Source organism: Salmo salar, chromosome ssa20, assembly GCF_905237065.1.
Source record: "Salmo salar chromosome ssa20, Ssal_v3.1, whole genome shotgun sequence".
Taxonomy (NCBI): Eukaryota; Metazoa; Chordata; class Actinopteri; order Salmoniformes; family Salmonidae; genus Salmo; species Salmo salar.
In genome coordinates, this window is record NC_059461.1 from 49935065 (window position 1) to 49951043 (window position 15979).

The 15979-nt window shown below is 41.9% G+C and overlaps 1 protein-coding gene across 2 annotated transcripts in view; it reads right to left on the reverse strand.

Moving 5' to 3' along the window:
* Positions 1-15979, reverse strand: part of LOC106580720 (leucine-rich repeat and fibronectin type III domain-containing protein 1-like protein) — a 114462-nt gene that overhangs the window by 4897 nt on the left and 93586 nt on the right. The window contains exons 4-6 of one of the 2 annotated variants that reach the window (XM_014162059.2): positions 7905-8581; positions 6748-6837; positions 5792-6219 (exon numbers count right to left, since the gene is read on the reverse strand). In XM_014162059.2, coding sequence (XP_014017534.1) covers positions 6767-6837; positions 7905-8581 — 748 coding nt within the window. In that variant the 3' untranslated portion in view covers positions 5792-6219; positions 6748-6766. Of the gene's footprint in view, positions 1-5791; positions 6220-6720; positions 6838-7904; positions 8582-15979 lie in introns of both variants that reach the window. The other variant, XM_014162060.2, reaches the window with a different exon arrangement.

The following is a 15979-nucleotide window of genomic DNA, read 5'->3' on the forward strand; positions in this document are numbered from 1 at the left end:
CTGTTATCAATTATGCATACCTCCCTTGCTTTGTTTCAGGAAGCCGAAATGTAATAGCAGAGGCCCTTTCACTGCAACATCCCTCCTCTCCATCTCACGATAGGGCCAGATCACTGTGTAATCACCTTGTTGTACAAATTGTAGAAGTGCCGTCACAGAGACACAAGCCTGTCTGAACACATGGTGGGCGAGGGTAAGAAATCAACTTCAATGAGTTGTGGGATCCAACGTTAATGGGATTCATCTGTGTTTGGCTGTAAAATGGTATACTATGACCACGGCAGTGATCTAAGATAGCATAGACCTAAGCTATGACATGATGGCTGGATAAATCTCTAGAAAGCGCAATCCTATCTTTGATGTGAGAATAATTAAGTATGATCTCGTAAGGCGTCCCGGAAATGACCAACCACATGCATGTCCTCCAAGAAACGTATTTATCGACTTACGTAAACAAAATGTTTCAAGTCAGCACAGCCAAACACAAAAAGCACACCATTACCCGAATGAACACAGCCATAGCCATGCTCAGTATGGAACTCTACTGATTGGTTTACTAAACATGCTACAGTCTAGATCGCTGCGGTTAGTTGTTGTTTTCAATCTTATCTGCGATCTGCCCTTCTGGAACTGCGAGGAGTAACAGCATAACCTACATTGCTACCATGACAAAGACCAAAGCTGGCAGGAGTGCTGTTGAGGACAGCTGTGTCTTTCTATCACAGGTGAAGGATCTTTTAAACAAACAAACAATATATATTGTAGTACTATATATATATAGTGCTACAAGCAGTTTTTACAACAACAACAAAATAGCTTCAAGTGTTTTGTCCAAACACTGGTGGAGTCAACTAATAAAATAATGGACGACTTGATCAGAGAGGTCCAGGACCTGAAGAACAGTTTGTAGTCCTCCCAGGGTCAGCTCGGTGAGTTTAAACAGGAGAAAGGCAAGATGACAGCAATCTGTAAATCATTGAGAGATGACATCAGTTCTGTGTGTGAATCATGATAACAATGACAGAGAAATCAGATTATCTCGAGGGACAATCAAGGCGTAAAAACATGGTTATGGACAGAAATGTAGAATCTCCACGAGACCTGGACGGAGTCTAAGGACAATGTGAGGGAAATTCTCGGAGAAACTGAATATTGACCACAGGAAGATTGAGGTCCAGGTGACAGGCTCAGGCCGATAGTGGTCAAGTTCCTGAAGTTCAAGGACAAGGTAGCTGTTCTGGAAAGAGTCAAGAACATGAGAGGAACGTATATCTCCCTCAACAAGAACAATCCTGAAGCTGTGCGCCAGAAGAGGAAAGAACTTATCCCAACCATAAAAGCTGCCAGAGCGCGTGGGGACATTGCTTACATCCGCTATGACAGGCTCATTGTCCACCCTCCCTCCCAAATGCCTCGAAGGGACGAGAGAGCCAAACCTACGGGTTTGTAGCTTCAACCCCGCAGCACACACACACTTACATACACCAACTTATTAATGGACTGCTGAATGTTATTTATTTTGTGTATACTATGTCTATCTCTGATAAGCTACCCAGGAAAGGGCCTGAAAATAGACCATTTTAATATATGTAGCCTTAGAAATAAGGTTCATTAAATCAATAACTTGCTAACATCAGATAATGTTAATATATTAGCCATTTCTGAGACTCACTTAGATAATTCATTTGATGATACAGCAGTAGCAATACAAGAATATAACACCTATGGAAGAGACAGGAATACTTATGGGGGAGGTGTTGCTGTATATATTCAAAGCCATATCAAGTGTTATTGAAGAGTTGTGGTTGCAGGTTCACTTGGCACATCTAAAGCCTTTTCTTTTGGGGTGTTGCTATAGGCCACTAAGTGCTAACAGTCAGTATCTAAATAATATGTGTGAAACGCTTGGTAGTGTATGTGATATAAACAGAGAGGTCTACTTTCTTGGGGACCTGAATATTGGATGTTTTTTATCAAGCTGTCCGCTCAAGAGGAAGCTTCTCACTGTAACCAGTGCCTGTAATCTGGTTCAGATTATTAATCAACCTACCAGGGTGTTTACAAACACTACAGGAACAAGATCATCCACACGTATTGATCACATTTTTACGAATACTGTAGAACTTCGTTCTAAAGCTGTATCCGTACCAATTGGATATAGTGATCACAATATAGTGGCTATATCCAGGAAAGGCACGGTTTCAACAGTTGGGCCTAAAATAGTGTATAAAATCATACAAAATGTTTTGCTGTGACTTATGTGGGTGAGGTTAAAAATATTTGTTAGTCTAATGTGATTAATAAGGAGCATTCAGGCGCTGCACTTGATGAATTTGCTTCTTCCAATTATTAATAAACATGCACCTGTTAAGAAACTGACTGTTAGAACTGTTAAGGCTCCATGGATTGATGAGAAATTGAAAAACGGTATGGTTGAAAGAGATGGGGCAAAAGGAGTGGCTAATAAATCTGGCTGCACATCTGACTGGCTGACTTACTGCAAATTAATAAATTATGTGACTAAACTCAACAAAAAGAAGAAGAAACTGTATTATGAAGTCAAGATCAATGATATAAAGAATGCATATTTTTTTGGGGGGGTGGGGCAGAAAGACTAATTCAACAAATATTTTCATTGAATCAAATGGCTTATTCAACACAAAACCATTTGATGTTGCCAATTATTTTTATGATTACTTCATTGTCAAAGTGGGCATATTTAGACAGGAAATGCCAACGACTAACAGTGAGCCATTGTAATAATAATGAAAGAAAATAATTGCAAGTTTGAATTTTGTAAAGTTACTGTGGGAGAGGTGGAAAAATTATTGTTATCCATCAATAATGACACACCTCCTGGCATTGACAACTCAGATGGAAAGCTACTTAGGATGGTAGCTGACTCTATAGCCACTCCTATCTGGCATATCTTTAATTGCAGCCTTGAGGAAAGTCTTTGCCCTCAGGCCTGGAGGGAAGCCACAGTTATTCCGTTACCCAAGAGTGGAAAGCGGCCTATACTGGTTCTAACAGTAGACCTATCATCTTGCTGCCAGCTCTTAGCAAACTGTTGGAAAAAATTGTGTTTGACCAAATACTTCTCTGTAAACAAATTAACAACAGACTTTCAGAATGCTTATAGAGAAGGGCAGTAAACATGTACTGCACTGACACAATGACTGATGAGTGGTTGAAAGGAATTGATAACAAGACGACTGTGAGTGCTGTACTGTATTATTGACCATAACCGGTTGTTGAGAAAACGTACAGTACCAGTCAAAAGTTACCAGTTACCAGTACCGAGTCGAAGTGCAGGGGTAAATGCAATTGAGGTAGATATGTATATACAGTACCAGTCAAAAGTTTGGACACACCTACTCATTCAAGGGTTTTTCTTTATATTTACTATTTTCTACATTGAAGAATAATAGTGAAGACATCAAAACTACGAAATAACACATATGGAATCATGTAGTAACCAAATAAGTGTTTAACAAATGAAAATATATTTCAGATTCTTGAAAGTAGCCACCCTTTGCCTTGATGACAGCTTTGCACACTCTTGGCATTCTCTCAACCAGCTTCATGAGGTAGTCACCTGGAATGTTTTTCCAACAGTCTTGAAGGAGTTCACACATATGCTGAAAAACCCTTGAATGAGTAAGTATGTCCAAATGTGCCACCAGGGGTCTTTTCACAAGCCCCAGGTTCAGAACAAATTCATGGAAACGTACAGCATTATACAGAGCCATGAGTGCATGGAACTCCTTTTCCATCTTATATAGCGCAAGTGAACGGCCAACCTGGTTTCAAAAAACAAATAAAGCAACACCTCATGGCACTACGCCTCTCCCCCATGTAACCTACTTGTTGTATGTATGTACTGACATGTATGTGTAACTGATAGATGCGCACACACACGTATGTCAATTGTAAAGTATTTTGTCTGTAATGTCTTTTTTGTAACGTGTCGGACCCCAGTAAAACTAGCTGTGGTCATTGGCATCGGCCAATGGCCATCCTAATAAATGAATCAATAAAAAAAAAAGAGTTGAAAGAGAAAGTAGGAGTAGCTCCAGATTTAGTGATGCGTTTAGGATCCTCTCCCACTGTGTTCCTCCATCAGTGTGTTCAGGACCTAATTGCGCTGATCGCTTACAAAATTTGACTCCTTAATTGCCTGTCTACCCATAATTATCTCCCGTCCGTTTAGCCAGGTTCTTAGTTAAGCCAGAGGAACCAGTGGAATGGGCAGGGAGGAGACGGGGGGAGATGGGAGGCAAACATGAGAAGTCTCTGGGAGAAAGATTGGGTTGGAGTGGTTTTCCTCCTCCAGAATAACCACATGTTATATTCAAACACCCTCCTTCTCCTGTCTGTAACCACAAGCTAATCTGACTGGATCTGTCTGGATCTTCTAACACGGTTAGCTAAATACAAAACAGAACACACTCTCACACACAACCCTAAATTAGCTTTCTGATTTGAGTTTAATTTTTCATCACTCTCTTTCATCTCAAAGCTACAGTGCCTTGCAAAAGTATTCATCCCCCTTGGCGTTTTTCCTATTTTGTTGCATTACAACCTGTAATTTAAATATATTTTTATTTGGATTTCATGTAATGGACATACACATAATAGTCCAAATTGGTGAAAAGAAAAAAGAAATGTAAGTTATGGAAAAAGTTGTGCGTGCATATGTATTCATATGCAACCAATTATCTTCAGGAGACACATAATTAGTTAAAAAAGTCCACCTGTGTGCAATCTAAGTGTCACATGGTCTGTCACATGATCTCAGTGTATATACACCTGTTCTGAAAGGCCCTAGAGTCTGCAACATCACTAAGCAAGGGGCACCACCAAGCAAGCGGCACCATGAAGACCAAGGAGCTCTCCAAACAGTTGTGGAGAAGTACAGATCAGGGTTGGGTTATAAAAAAATATCCAAAACTTTGAACATTCCACAGAGCACCATTAAATCCATTATCAAACAATGGAAAGAATATGGCACCACAACAAACCTGCCAAGAGAGGGCCACTCACCAAAACTCAGGGACCGGGCAAGGAGGGCATTAATCAGAGATGCAACAAAGAGACTAAAGATAACCCTGAAGGAGCTGCAAAGCGCCACAGCGGAGATTGGAGTATCTGTCCATAGGACCACTTTAAGCCATACACTCCACAGAGCTGGGCTTTACGGAAGAGTGGCCATAAAAAAAATCCATTGCTTAAAGAAAGAAATAAGCAAACACATTTGGTGTTCACCAAAAGGCATGTGGGAAACTCCCCCAAAATATGCTGTACACCAGTGGAACCCATCCAACTTGAAGGAGCTGGAGCAATTTTGCCTTGAAGAATGGGCAAAATCTCAGTTTCTAGATGTGCCAAGCTTATCGAGACATACCCCAAGGTGGCTCTACAAAGTATTGACTTGGGGGGGGTGAATAGTTTGCGTGCTCAAGTTTTCCGTTTTTTTGTCTATTTCTTGTTTGTTTCACAATAAAAAATATTTAGCATTTTCAAAGTGGTTGGCATGTTGTGCAAATCAAATGATACAAACCTCAAAAAATCTATTTTAATTCCAGGTTGTAAGGCAACAAAATAGGAAAAATGCCAAGGGGGGTGAAAACTTTCGCAAGCCACTGTATCTGTGACTGGCTTGATTGAAATATATGGTCAACTTGGTTAAATCATGAGTAAGTCCTGGGCTATTTTCTGACCTTGTGACCTGACCAGGGAGTGTTTCCTGGTCAACCCACATAGAGTACATGATCCTGTGTACACTCACCTTAGGCTGGGTCCCCATCCTGAGTCTGAAGACAGTCAGGTAAAGTAAGGTACAGTATGAGCAGGTCCAGGAATAGATCCAGGTGCATGAACAGGTCCAGGTATTGGCAAGTCCTGGTCCAAGTACAGGTCCAGGAACAGTAGTAGTGCTGTGGTAATGACAGCGGATACACAGACAGTCAGCCACAAAGGGATACAAGGCAATACGTTTCAAAAGCCACCGGCGAGGCCTTTGGCCCGTCTAGTTCCACTCCCATAGATTATGATGGTGAATTGAGTCCTTATTTAATCCATCTAGGTGTGTTTTCATGGAAGGGTCCATGGGTACCGTGTGAACTCCGGGGTCGCAAGGAGGAAGTCCGACAGAAGTCCTAAAAATGTTCCTGATTTATAATCTAATCTCCTTGATTCCTGGAACCCTGGAATATTCTGAAAAACATAAACATGAGCAATGGTTACTGATTGAGTTGAATGCATGACATTAATCACAGCTGATCATGAAAAAATGTGCAATTGTTTGAATGGTAAATTGAATTATTTGCAACTGTGCAATGATCCATTTGGTATTGCTGTTGCAGTGAATTGGTGTAGGATAAAAATGTAAGTAAATGTAATTCATGATTTTGCATTATGTTGTTTGGATGTCTGCTGCTATCAAAGTGCAGCACTGAGTGTTAAGGGTGTGTCCTCTGCAATTAGTCTCGCTGAATATGGCATATGTGTGGAAACAGACTCCCGAGGGAGGTCTCTGGCAGTAACGTGGCTAGTAATATGTTAGCTCTGACTATGTGATATTTTCTCTCTGACATGGCCATCTCTCCGTCTCAGTTTGTATCTATTCATCTATCTTACACTAAAGACCCCCCCTCTCTTATCTTCTTCTCTCAAGTAGATTAATGGAGAGGAACAGGGAAAGAAGGGCACCATTACTCTTGGAGGTTGATGGCTGCTTCTCACCGAGAAGCAGAAGGAGTCATCAAATTTTAAAGTCGCTCCAGTCTCTGTGAGCCCTCTTGTCGTCGTCGGCAGCCACGGGCGCCGGTGTGTCTGGTGGAAGAGACAAATAGAGGTGAGAGATGAGGCGGGTAGAGTTAGTGACAGCCAGGCTGGACATGGCGCAGTGCATCCCACACCCTTCGTCTCAGGGACACAGCACTCGGGAGCCTGCGGACATGGCCGTGGGAATGTGATTCATGGCCCGGTGTCATCTGTACCAAATTGGCACCATTTCGTCTCACACAGGGGAGCTACACAGGTTTTTGGCACAGATCTGATATGGGATCCGGGCAAAGTGACTCCGATCTCATGGTAGCCTTGCACTTACTGGTTGTGTGTCGCATATGATTCTACTGGTGAAAGTAAATTATGATTACAGAATGTAAATGTATAGAGTGATTGTTCACTGCAGCACCTTTTGGGAATTCATTATCTGCATTGCAGTGCAAAGTGTGCATTACATAGCAATGACTGTGAGAATGTGGTTGGCTGCAAAGGTTTTGGTCAGGTTCAAGGGCAGCCAAACTCAACCGTTTTCATTGACAAATTATCCTCAGTCTAGATTGATCATTTTGGTTCATTACGTCCCTTAATTTCAACCAAAATGTATTTTGCAGCTGCACTGAGTGATTGACGCTATTGAAAGAGAGGGCCTGTCTCTCCCTGACCCTGATTTAATTCACCATATTGATTTAGTGATTTACAAGGCCAAGGCTCTGGAAATCCATGGCCATTCATTCAGAAAGTGCAATTATCCAATTGGAACAATGTATCCAAGTTTCTCACTCTGGAGAGGCTCTTAAAATATACTTGTCTGTGGCCCATTGACTCAGTAGAATAGCACTGTTCTTAGCAATTACATGTCTCAGAATTGGCATTTTATGTGCTGCAATGAGGTGTGCTGGGTTGGGCTATGCAATGGACTCATGTTCAGTGGCAGAGCTCTAACTGCCGATACCTACTGTTGGTCACAGAAGGAATAAAAATGAATTACAAGCCAGATGTTTCAGACATGCCATAGATACCACATTACAAAAAATGGGGTCATTCACTGCCATTCTCTCTCATTAACCACATTCACAACCATTTGTATCTGTCTCTATCGCTCAAGTACTTACTTCCCCCCACATTCACATTGGTGGCCTCTTTGGGTGTGAGCGAAGCTCTCCTCTTCATCTCAATGGCAGTCCTGGAGTGACGCCTCTTAGTAGGCGACAGCAGGTCCTCAGCAGTCATGTCTGATATCTGCACCACCTTCTCACAGTCAACCACCAGCGCCAAGGTGTTAGAGTCCTTTTGGGTGGCATTAGGTGATGCCGCTCCACTCACACCCCCTCCTCCCCCTGTCCCTGGCCCCCCTCCCACCCCAGCAAAGGCATGAGCCTGTTGCTCCTCCTGGCTCTCTGTAACTTTAGACCCAGAGTGTGACACTTGTCCCCCAGCCTGTCCTCCGTTGGTCTGGGCACAGATGTTGTCCAGGGTGCCCACCTTACCTGTGTCCATGCCCTGGTGGCTGTAGACCTTGTAGCGGATCATGAGGATGATGATGAAGACGAGCACGGAGGCCACGATGATGCCACCAATAATGATGATCATGGTGCCGCCCAGGAACTGGCTGTGGAGGGCCTGGCACTGGCTGTACTCGGTCTCCGTGATGAACTGGACGCAGCCCACCTGCCGCGTGGCCGTCAACGAGGTGATGCCATCGTCGTACACCGCCAGGACACACAGGTCGTACTCACGCCCTGACACCAGGTCACGAACCAGGAAGTCCTGACTGGTGGACGGGATCATTCTATTGATTAGAGAGAGGAACATGTTTTAGGATTGATAACTGACATGATATATATACAGGTACAAATAATCTGTAGATGGGACATATTTTCAAAATATGATTATTTCTGAGTAACTAAAAGGTAGTGTAGACACTGGACTTGTCTATAGGGCTACGTGAATCGATATGGATAGTTACTCGCTAAGACATACTTTTATCTTAAGTATTATAATAGCGTTATGGTACACCCCTTGGTTTGAGATGAGTGGTGCGATCAAACTGGTACAGCCCATTGGGCTTACTAGTGGGACCATCATAATGACAAACCTCAAAATCAATATTCAAGGGCCATAAAATGGATTTACCAGAAATGTATAACATGGAATATATTATGGATGAAAGTAATTAGTGTAAGGGTCCCTTGTGGATTCTCTGACACTTTGACTCTGCAGAGAGCTTGTGAGTTACACCCACAGTCAATCACCTAACCCTGGTCCAATGAGTTTGTAGAGAAAGACCATACTGAGATCAATGTCCATCCAAGGAGTAAAGCATGTGCCCAATAGGTGCCAATACTACCAGATGATAGGGTGCATGTAGGCTTCAGAAGCACTGTAGAGCCTATCAACACAAGCAGTTTCATTTTCCTTTTGGTACCATACCTTTTCATTCTGAAATCACCCCTTTCAGCACTAAACTGAAATGACTGTATATGAGTGGACTGCATTTGTCAGGTAATTTTTCAGGATTGCTCCACTTTTCTAGATTATGTCAATGATCTTGTCCCATTCCTGCAGCTATGCAGCACTATCATGGGCAGGGTCGGGAAAAAATAACAAAGAGACAATAAAACTATGCAGTCGTTGGCAGACACCGTTCCCTGTGATAATAGTCTGGTGAATCCGACCTTTGCAATGACAACAATATGCAGACTGTTGTGACAGAAACTACAAAGTCGGCAACACTGTAGTATAGACCCCTGAAAGGCACTGTGATAGTGTGCGGTCATGCGTGTGATTTCTGACAGTATAAGTGAGCAGTGTATTTTCCGCATACGTCCGGAACTCTTTCATTAGGGGAAAAAGGAGAGGATGACAGTCATTAAAAGTGATGCCAGCGACATCTTGAGCTGTGATTAAATGTCAGTCTCCATTCGCATAACTCCCAAAAGCTTCCAAATCTCCCATTTCCATTACGTGTGTACCATTATCTGGCTAACAAGACTTGACATTTAAATTCACTTCAACAGTTCAAAAAGCTGAGTTTGTAAACAATACCCAGTGTCATCTCATTAAGCCGCCTTGCTTGAGGCTGAGTATACCAGTAGAACACTTAATATAAGCTAAGAAAACTCTCCTGGACTTGTTAAAATACATTATAATCATTTAATGTTAACCATTATTTTGAAGACATAGAGAAGACATTGTTGACAGGGTTGAAAGAATGGGTGACTTTGGTTAGGACCTTGTTACTACAGTGCTGAGCTGTCCATCCCGAAATCTCCTCCACCGAGACACATTGACTGAGAATGTGCATTGCTCAGTACAGTGTTAAATCACAAGGTGCCTCCAGCTTGAGCTTGCGATCATTAGAACCCCTATTCAATATAAACCAAGAAATATTCAAACTTTTCTGGCTGAAAGTTTAACATTTACACTAAGAACAGAATGAATTGGAAATGTAATTTTAATTTGTCAAATACATGTTCTACTAGCAGAGAAAGCTGTTACGCAAACCAGACATAATTAAATAGGAAATATTCTCTGAGTTGTTTGCACCAACTTCCGAAAAATCTAGTGCATACAAGAAAATGTATTCACTTATGTGAACTGACAAAATGAAGTACATGGGAAAAGTAACAATAATCGTAACCCTGACATCCAGCCAGAAATGTTATTGCTGCCAGTGCAACCTCTTCCTAATCTTTATTCACCCAGATTATCTTTGCATCTTCTTCTAGAGGCTTTTCCAATCCAGTACCAGCTAGAGAAGTGACGTGTCAACTGCAAGGCTATGAAAGGTTCAGATCCACATTCTCCATTCAGACAATCAACCAACCATAACCTTAGCCTTGGTCTTAACCCCATTTTTTAAGAGTCATTGTAGCTAATGCTCTTACAGACAATCTTGGCTACAATAATATCAGATGTCTGAGTCCAAGGGAATTCCTCTTTCACATGTAATACAAAGGCCTTAACGGGGATTGGAGAATATAGGAATATAAATAGGTTTTAGCTGATATAGCGTTCTTCCAATTATCTTGGTCAATGTTCTAGCATCAATGTTCTTGTGTTTGAATCACTATCACACTTACATTGGCAGGAAATTGGTTGAGTGTATTCCTATTAAAGTTGAAAGACAGTGCTAGAAGACGTTTGTTTATTAATTGCGGATCCCCCGAGGTGGCCGTTTTGCTTGGGAACTCCTCCAACCTATCGACTACTAAAACGAGAGCACCTGTTTGAGGAAGAATTATCCTAATCCAACTAGGATCATGGAAAAGTCTTCAAATTAGTCCACGAGTCAGCAAAGACAATTTTTTTCTCTCTTTCTCCATCTCCCTATGTTTGTCTCTCTCGGTGTGTCACTCTCTCTCTCTGTGTGTCTCTGTCTGTCCCCCTTTCTCTTCCTCTCTCCTTTAATAGTTAATGTTATGGTCTGTAGGGGAAAAAGATCTCAATCCTGGATCCTATTAAAGTGTGGCAGGGAGAAGGAGGAGCTCCACGACTAGCCACTTTAAAAGTGCTCTGAAGTCCTCTTATTTGCCTCACCTTTGCCTGTTATTTTGACTGGAAGCCCAGAGTCTGCCTCATTCTGTCTCTCTCTCTGTATAGGGATGACATCCAGACTGCCTTTACGGAGAATCATCATGGCACAATGCTAAACAAAGTCGCCTTGATCTGGGCTGTGTAGAGGACCTTTATCTGGTGTTTTTGTGCTTTGGTTTATTGCGGGATTTATCATGGATGTGGCAGCTCTGGAATAGGCTATTAGACATTAGACACTTTAGGTGTAAAACACATGAACATAGTTACAAAAAGGAATAGAAAAAAGTATTGGAGCGATGCAGGGGGACTGATTCCTGATTCATGAAACATCCTTGCGGCAGATACCCCAAATTAAATTACTTCACAATGAACGCTGGTGCCGATTGTGAATAGGGAAGCAAATTATTCTCTTTGTGGGAAATTTAGGGCAGAGAAATGAAACTGCGATTTTTTTTTTTTCGAGGCTGATTGAAATCTCTAAGTGAAGAGCCTGATGAGATGAATGAAGCTTGAAATGGAATGCAAATGAAATGCTGCTTCTTGGTAAATAACTACGACAATCAGCTTGTTGATCCCAAAATGCATCGTTGGATCACTAATACTGATAAATCCTTATTTGGTAGGTGTTAAAAACCAATTTCCTAATATAATTATTTAAATGCACCACATATGCATACTCTAAACAACATACAGTATACAACATTGACCTATAGTAAGAGAGGTCTTGACAGGAGGTATGAAAGAGCATGTTTTAAATTACAGTACCAGTCAAAAGTTTGGACACACCTACTCATTCAAGGGTTTTTCCTTATTTTTACTGTGTTATACATTGTAGAATATTAGTGAAGACATCAACACTATGAAATAACACATATAGAATCATGTAGTAACTAAAAAAAATGTTAAACTAATCAAAATATATTTTATATTTGAGATTCTTCAAAGTAGCCACCCTTTTCCTTGATGACAGCTTTGCACACTCTTGGCATTCTCTCAACCAGCTTCATGACCAAGTCCATATTACGGCAAGAACAGCTCAAATAAGCAAAGAGAAATGACAGGCCATCATTACTTTAAGACGTGATGGTCAATCAACCCGGAACATTTCAATAACTTTGAAAGTTTATTCAAGTGCAGTCGCAAACACCATCAATCGCTATGATGAAACTGCCTCTCATGACGACCGCCACAGGAAAGGAAAACCCAGAGTTACCTCTGCTGCAGAGGATAAGTTAGAGTTACCAGCCTCAGAAATTGCAGCCCAAATAAATGCTTCACTGAGTTCAAGTAACAGACATATCTCAACATTAACTGTTCAGAGGAGACTGTGTGAATCAGGCCTTCAAGGTCGAATTGCTGCAAAGAAACCACTACTAAAGGACACCAATAATAAGAAGATCACAAGATCGGCCAAGAAACACGAGCAATGGACATTAGACCGGTGGAAATCTGTCCTTAGGTCTGATGAGTCCAAATGTAAGATTTTTGGTTCCAACCACCGTGTCTTTGTGAGACGCAGAGTAAGTGAACGGATGATCTCCACATGTGTAGTTCACACCGTGAAGCATGGAGGAAGACGTGTGATGGTGTGGGGGTGCTTTGCTGGTGACACTGTCTGTGATGTACTTAGAATTCAAGGCACTCTTAACCAGCATGGCTACCACAGCATTCTGCAGCGATACGCCATCCCATCTGGTTTGCGCTTAGTGGGACTATCATTTGTTTTTCAACAGGACAATGACCCAACAGACTTTCAGGCAGTGTAAAGGCTATTTGACCAAGAATGACAGTGATGGAGTTCTGCATCAGATGACCTGGCCTCCACAATCACCCAAACTCAACCCAATTGAGATGGTTTGGGATGAGTTGGGCCGCAGAGTGAAGGAAAAGCAGCTAATAAGTGTTCAACATATGTGGGAACTTCAAGACTGCTGGAAAAGCATTCCAGGTGAAGCTGGATGAGAGAATGCCAAGAGTCTGCAAAGCTGTCATCAAGGTAAAGGGTGGCTACTTTGAAGAATCTAAATTACTTTTTTTTGGTTACTACACGATTCCATATGTGTTATTTCATAGTTTTGATGTCTTCACTATTATTCTTCAATGTAGAAAACAGTAAAAATAAAGAAAAACCCTTGAATGAGTTGTAAGTGTTCAAACCTTTGACTGGTATCGTATATCTATATATTGTACTTTGTCTGGAATCTTTAGAGGGGTGATAATTAATTTGTGCTACAGGTGCAGTCTTTCTACCTGTGACATACACTGTTATTTAATATTGGTAGTAGCTCTTACTAAAATCAGCCTCCATGTTTTCTCAAGAGGAATAAGTATGAACACAAAAATATGACAAAAAACGAAATTTCCTTCCCACATAAGCCCATCTGTAGGGATGCACTGTATAATTTCCTGAATGATTGGCATGCAGTCTGGCGGAGAAACACTGACCTAAAAAATTGCATCGTGGATGATGGTGTATCAGAGAAGCAGTAGGAATTAAAGGCGTATCGCTAGTGAGGTGTGTATGCTTACACACCATGCTCATTTATTTATACAATTATCAGAGCTAGCTGTCGTCTCAGGCACACCTGAATAGGTTACTAACCAGCCCCTATTGACTGAGGGGCTAGGGAGAGTGGTAGTGCATGCAACTTTGAATCATTGCACGCACACACATATCATTGCACATACACACACACACACACACACACACACACACACACATACATACATACATACATACATACATACATACATACATACATACATACATACATACATACACACATACACACACTCTCCCAAGGCTGTGCTACCAGTTTCCCCAAATGGGCTTTTCCAAAAGGAAGGTTAAGGATAAGTGACAGTCAATTCCTCTGACTCTCTTGGGTTGTCCCATTCATATCAGGTACGCGTCAGGCGGCCCCAGAATGGAATTCAGATGGGAAATATGTAATGCTCTTTGTAAAATAAATGTGCTTGACAGGATTCATTATACCAGGTTGGGAGAATAGACAAGCCAGAGGTGAACTGAATTAAAGAGAGACAAGATTCTTCATAAAAATTGTTGAGCAAAGTTTCAGTTTGAGGATTTACATTTTGATTCATGGGGCTGAACTTATTTCCCCCTGGTATTTCCTTAGCCAGTTTGGGGTCATTGAGAAGCTCTGTTTGGGGACAGATTAGGACCAACACACAAACACTAATCCCTTCTTAAATCTCCACGCATCAGACTGCATTTCCACTGCATTTTAAATTAGTTAGAAACATCCATTTAATACTGATGAGTCAATGATTCAAAAAGAAGTTGATTAATAAAAGAGTAAAAAATGAAATACTGTTGGTGCCGCTGCGCTCAAGGTTACGCACATACCTCTACACAAACATGTAAAGATGCATGTGCGGATGAACGCACATGCATATACACACACACACACACACACACACACACACACACACACGCATACACACAGCTAGCTGCCTGTCAGCTTCTCTAAGTGCGTGAAAGTGGCTGTATTGTGCCAACAGGCCTGGTTGCCACAGAGACTCCGTGCCACGCCCCATTATTCATTCCCCTCAGAACATCAGGGAAACACTTCCCCCGGGCCCCAGAACAAAGAGCACAGGCAGGGACAATCAGTCTGTGTGTAGCAGAGCCTTTACCTGCTCCCCGTTTCCCTTCTGAACTAGGCCGCTACCCTCCTGATCCTTAGCACAGACTGAATTCTGCCCATAATGTTGTGTGTTTGACTAAAAGGGCCTGTGTGTGGTGAGGAAGCAGGTCATGGATAAAACATCTGCAGAAAGGGAAGTGCCCACTCCTGCCTGCCAAGCTCTCCCTTCACCTGTAAGCAGGGGTCTGATGCATTATTGATGTTGGTTGGCCCCCACTGCGGTGAGGAGCAGGCAGAAGAAACAGTTAGCCAGCACATAATCTTGGTTACCCAGAAAAAGAAGTTATCACTTCCTGTTAAACTTCTGGGGGGAATGTGCTGTGAAATTGTGATTTCCATTGTGTGAAGGAAAGAAGCGAAATCTCTTCCCTCGCAAAAGGAAACTCTCGGCCAAGCCCCTCCCTTATGCTAATTCTACCTGTATTTATGATCCGAGTGGACAGGCGCCAAGCAGTAATAATGGATGATTGAGTGAGTACTGAATGTTTTCAAGACATATTTTGAATCTTAGCAGTGTCCACTCCATCCCGTCACTGCAAGCCACTGCAACAGTTGTGCGTAAAATGTTTGACTGGCAAAGAGGACGATTTCGCATGCTCGCAAACTAGCAACATACACCAAGCGATGTATGGAGAAAATGTCTTCAAACAACCATGTTCAGCAAGTGGTTGATAGGACTGGCAGTGGACGAAGTATGCACTGTTATTCACCGGTAAGTATACATTTCAGATGAACTCTGGCTAGCCATTGGCATTGCAGTTAGCTAGCTGTATCATTCATTCTACATTACTATCAACTGGCCCGCTGTATCAGGTAGCTTTACTGTAGATACAAGGGAAAACTAATATATTTGCTAGCTATCCATCTGATTGATGAAGTTGAGAAAATGCCATTTTAACTAGTTCGCTAGATTGAAACTTCTGGGCAGAAAGCTAGTTAATGGTAATTCCCACCGTCACCTTGAGTTTGGTTCACCTTAG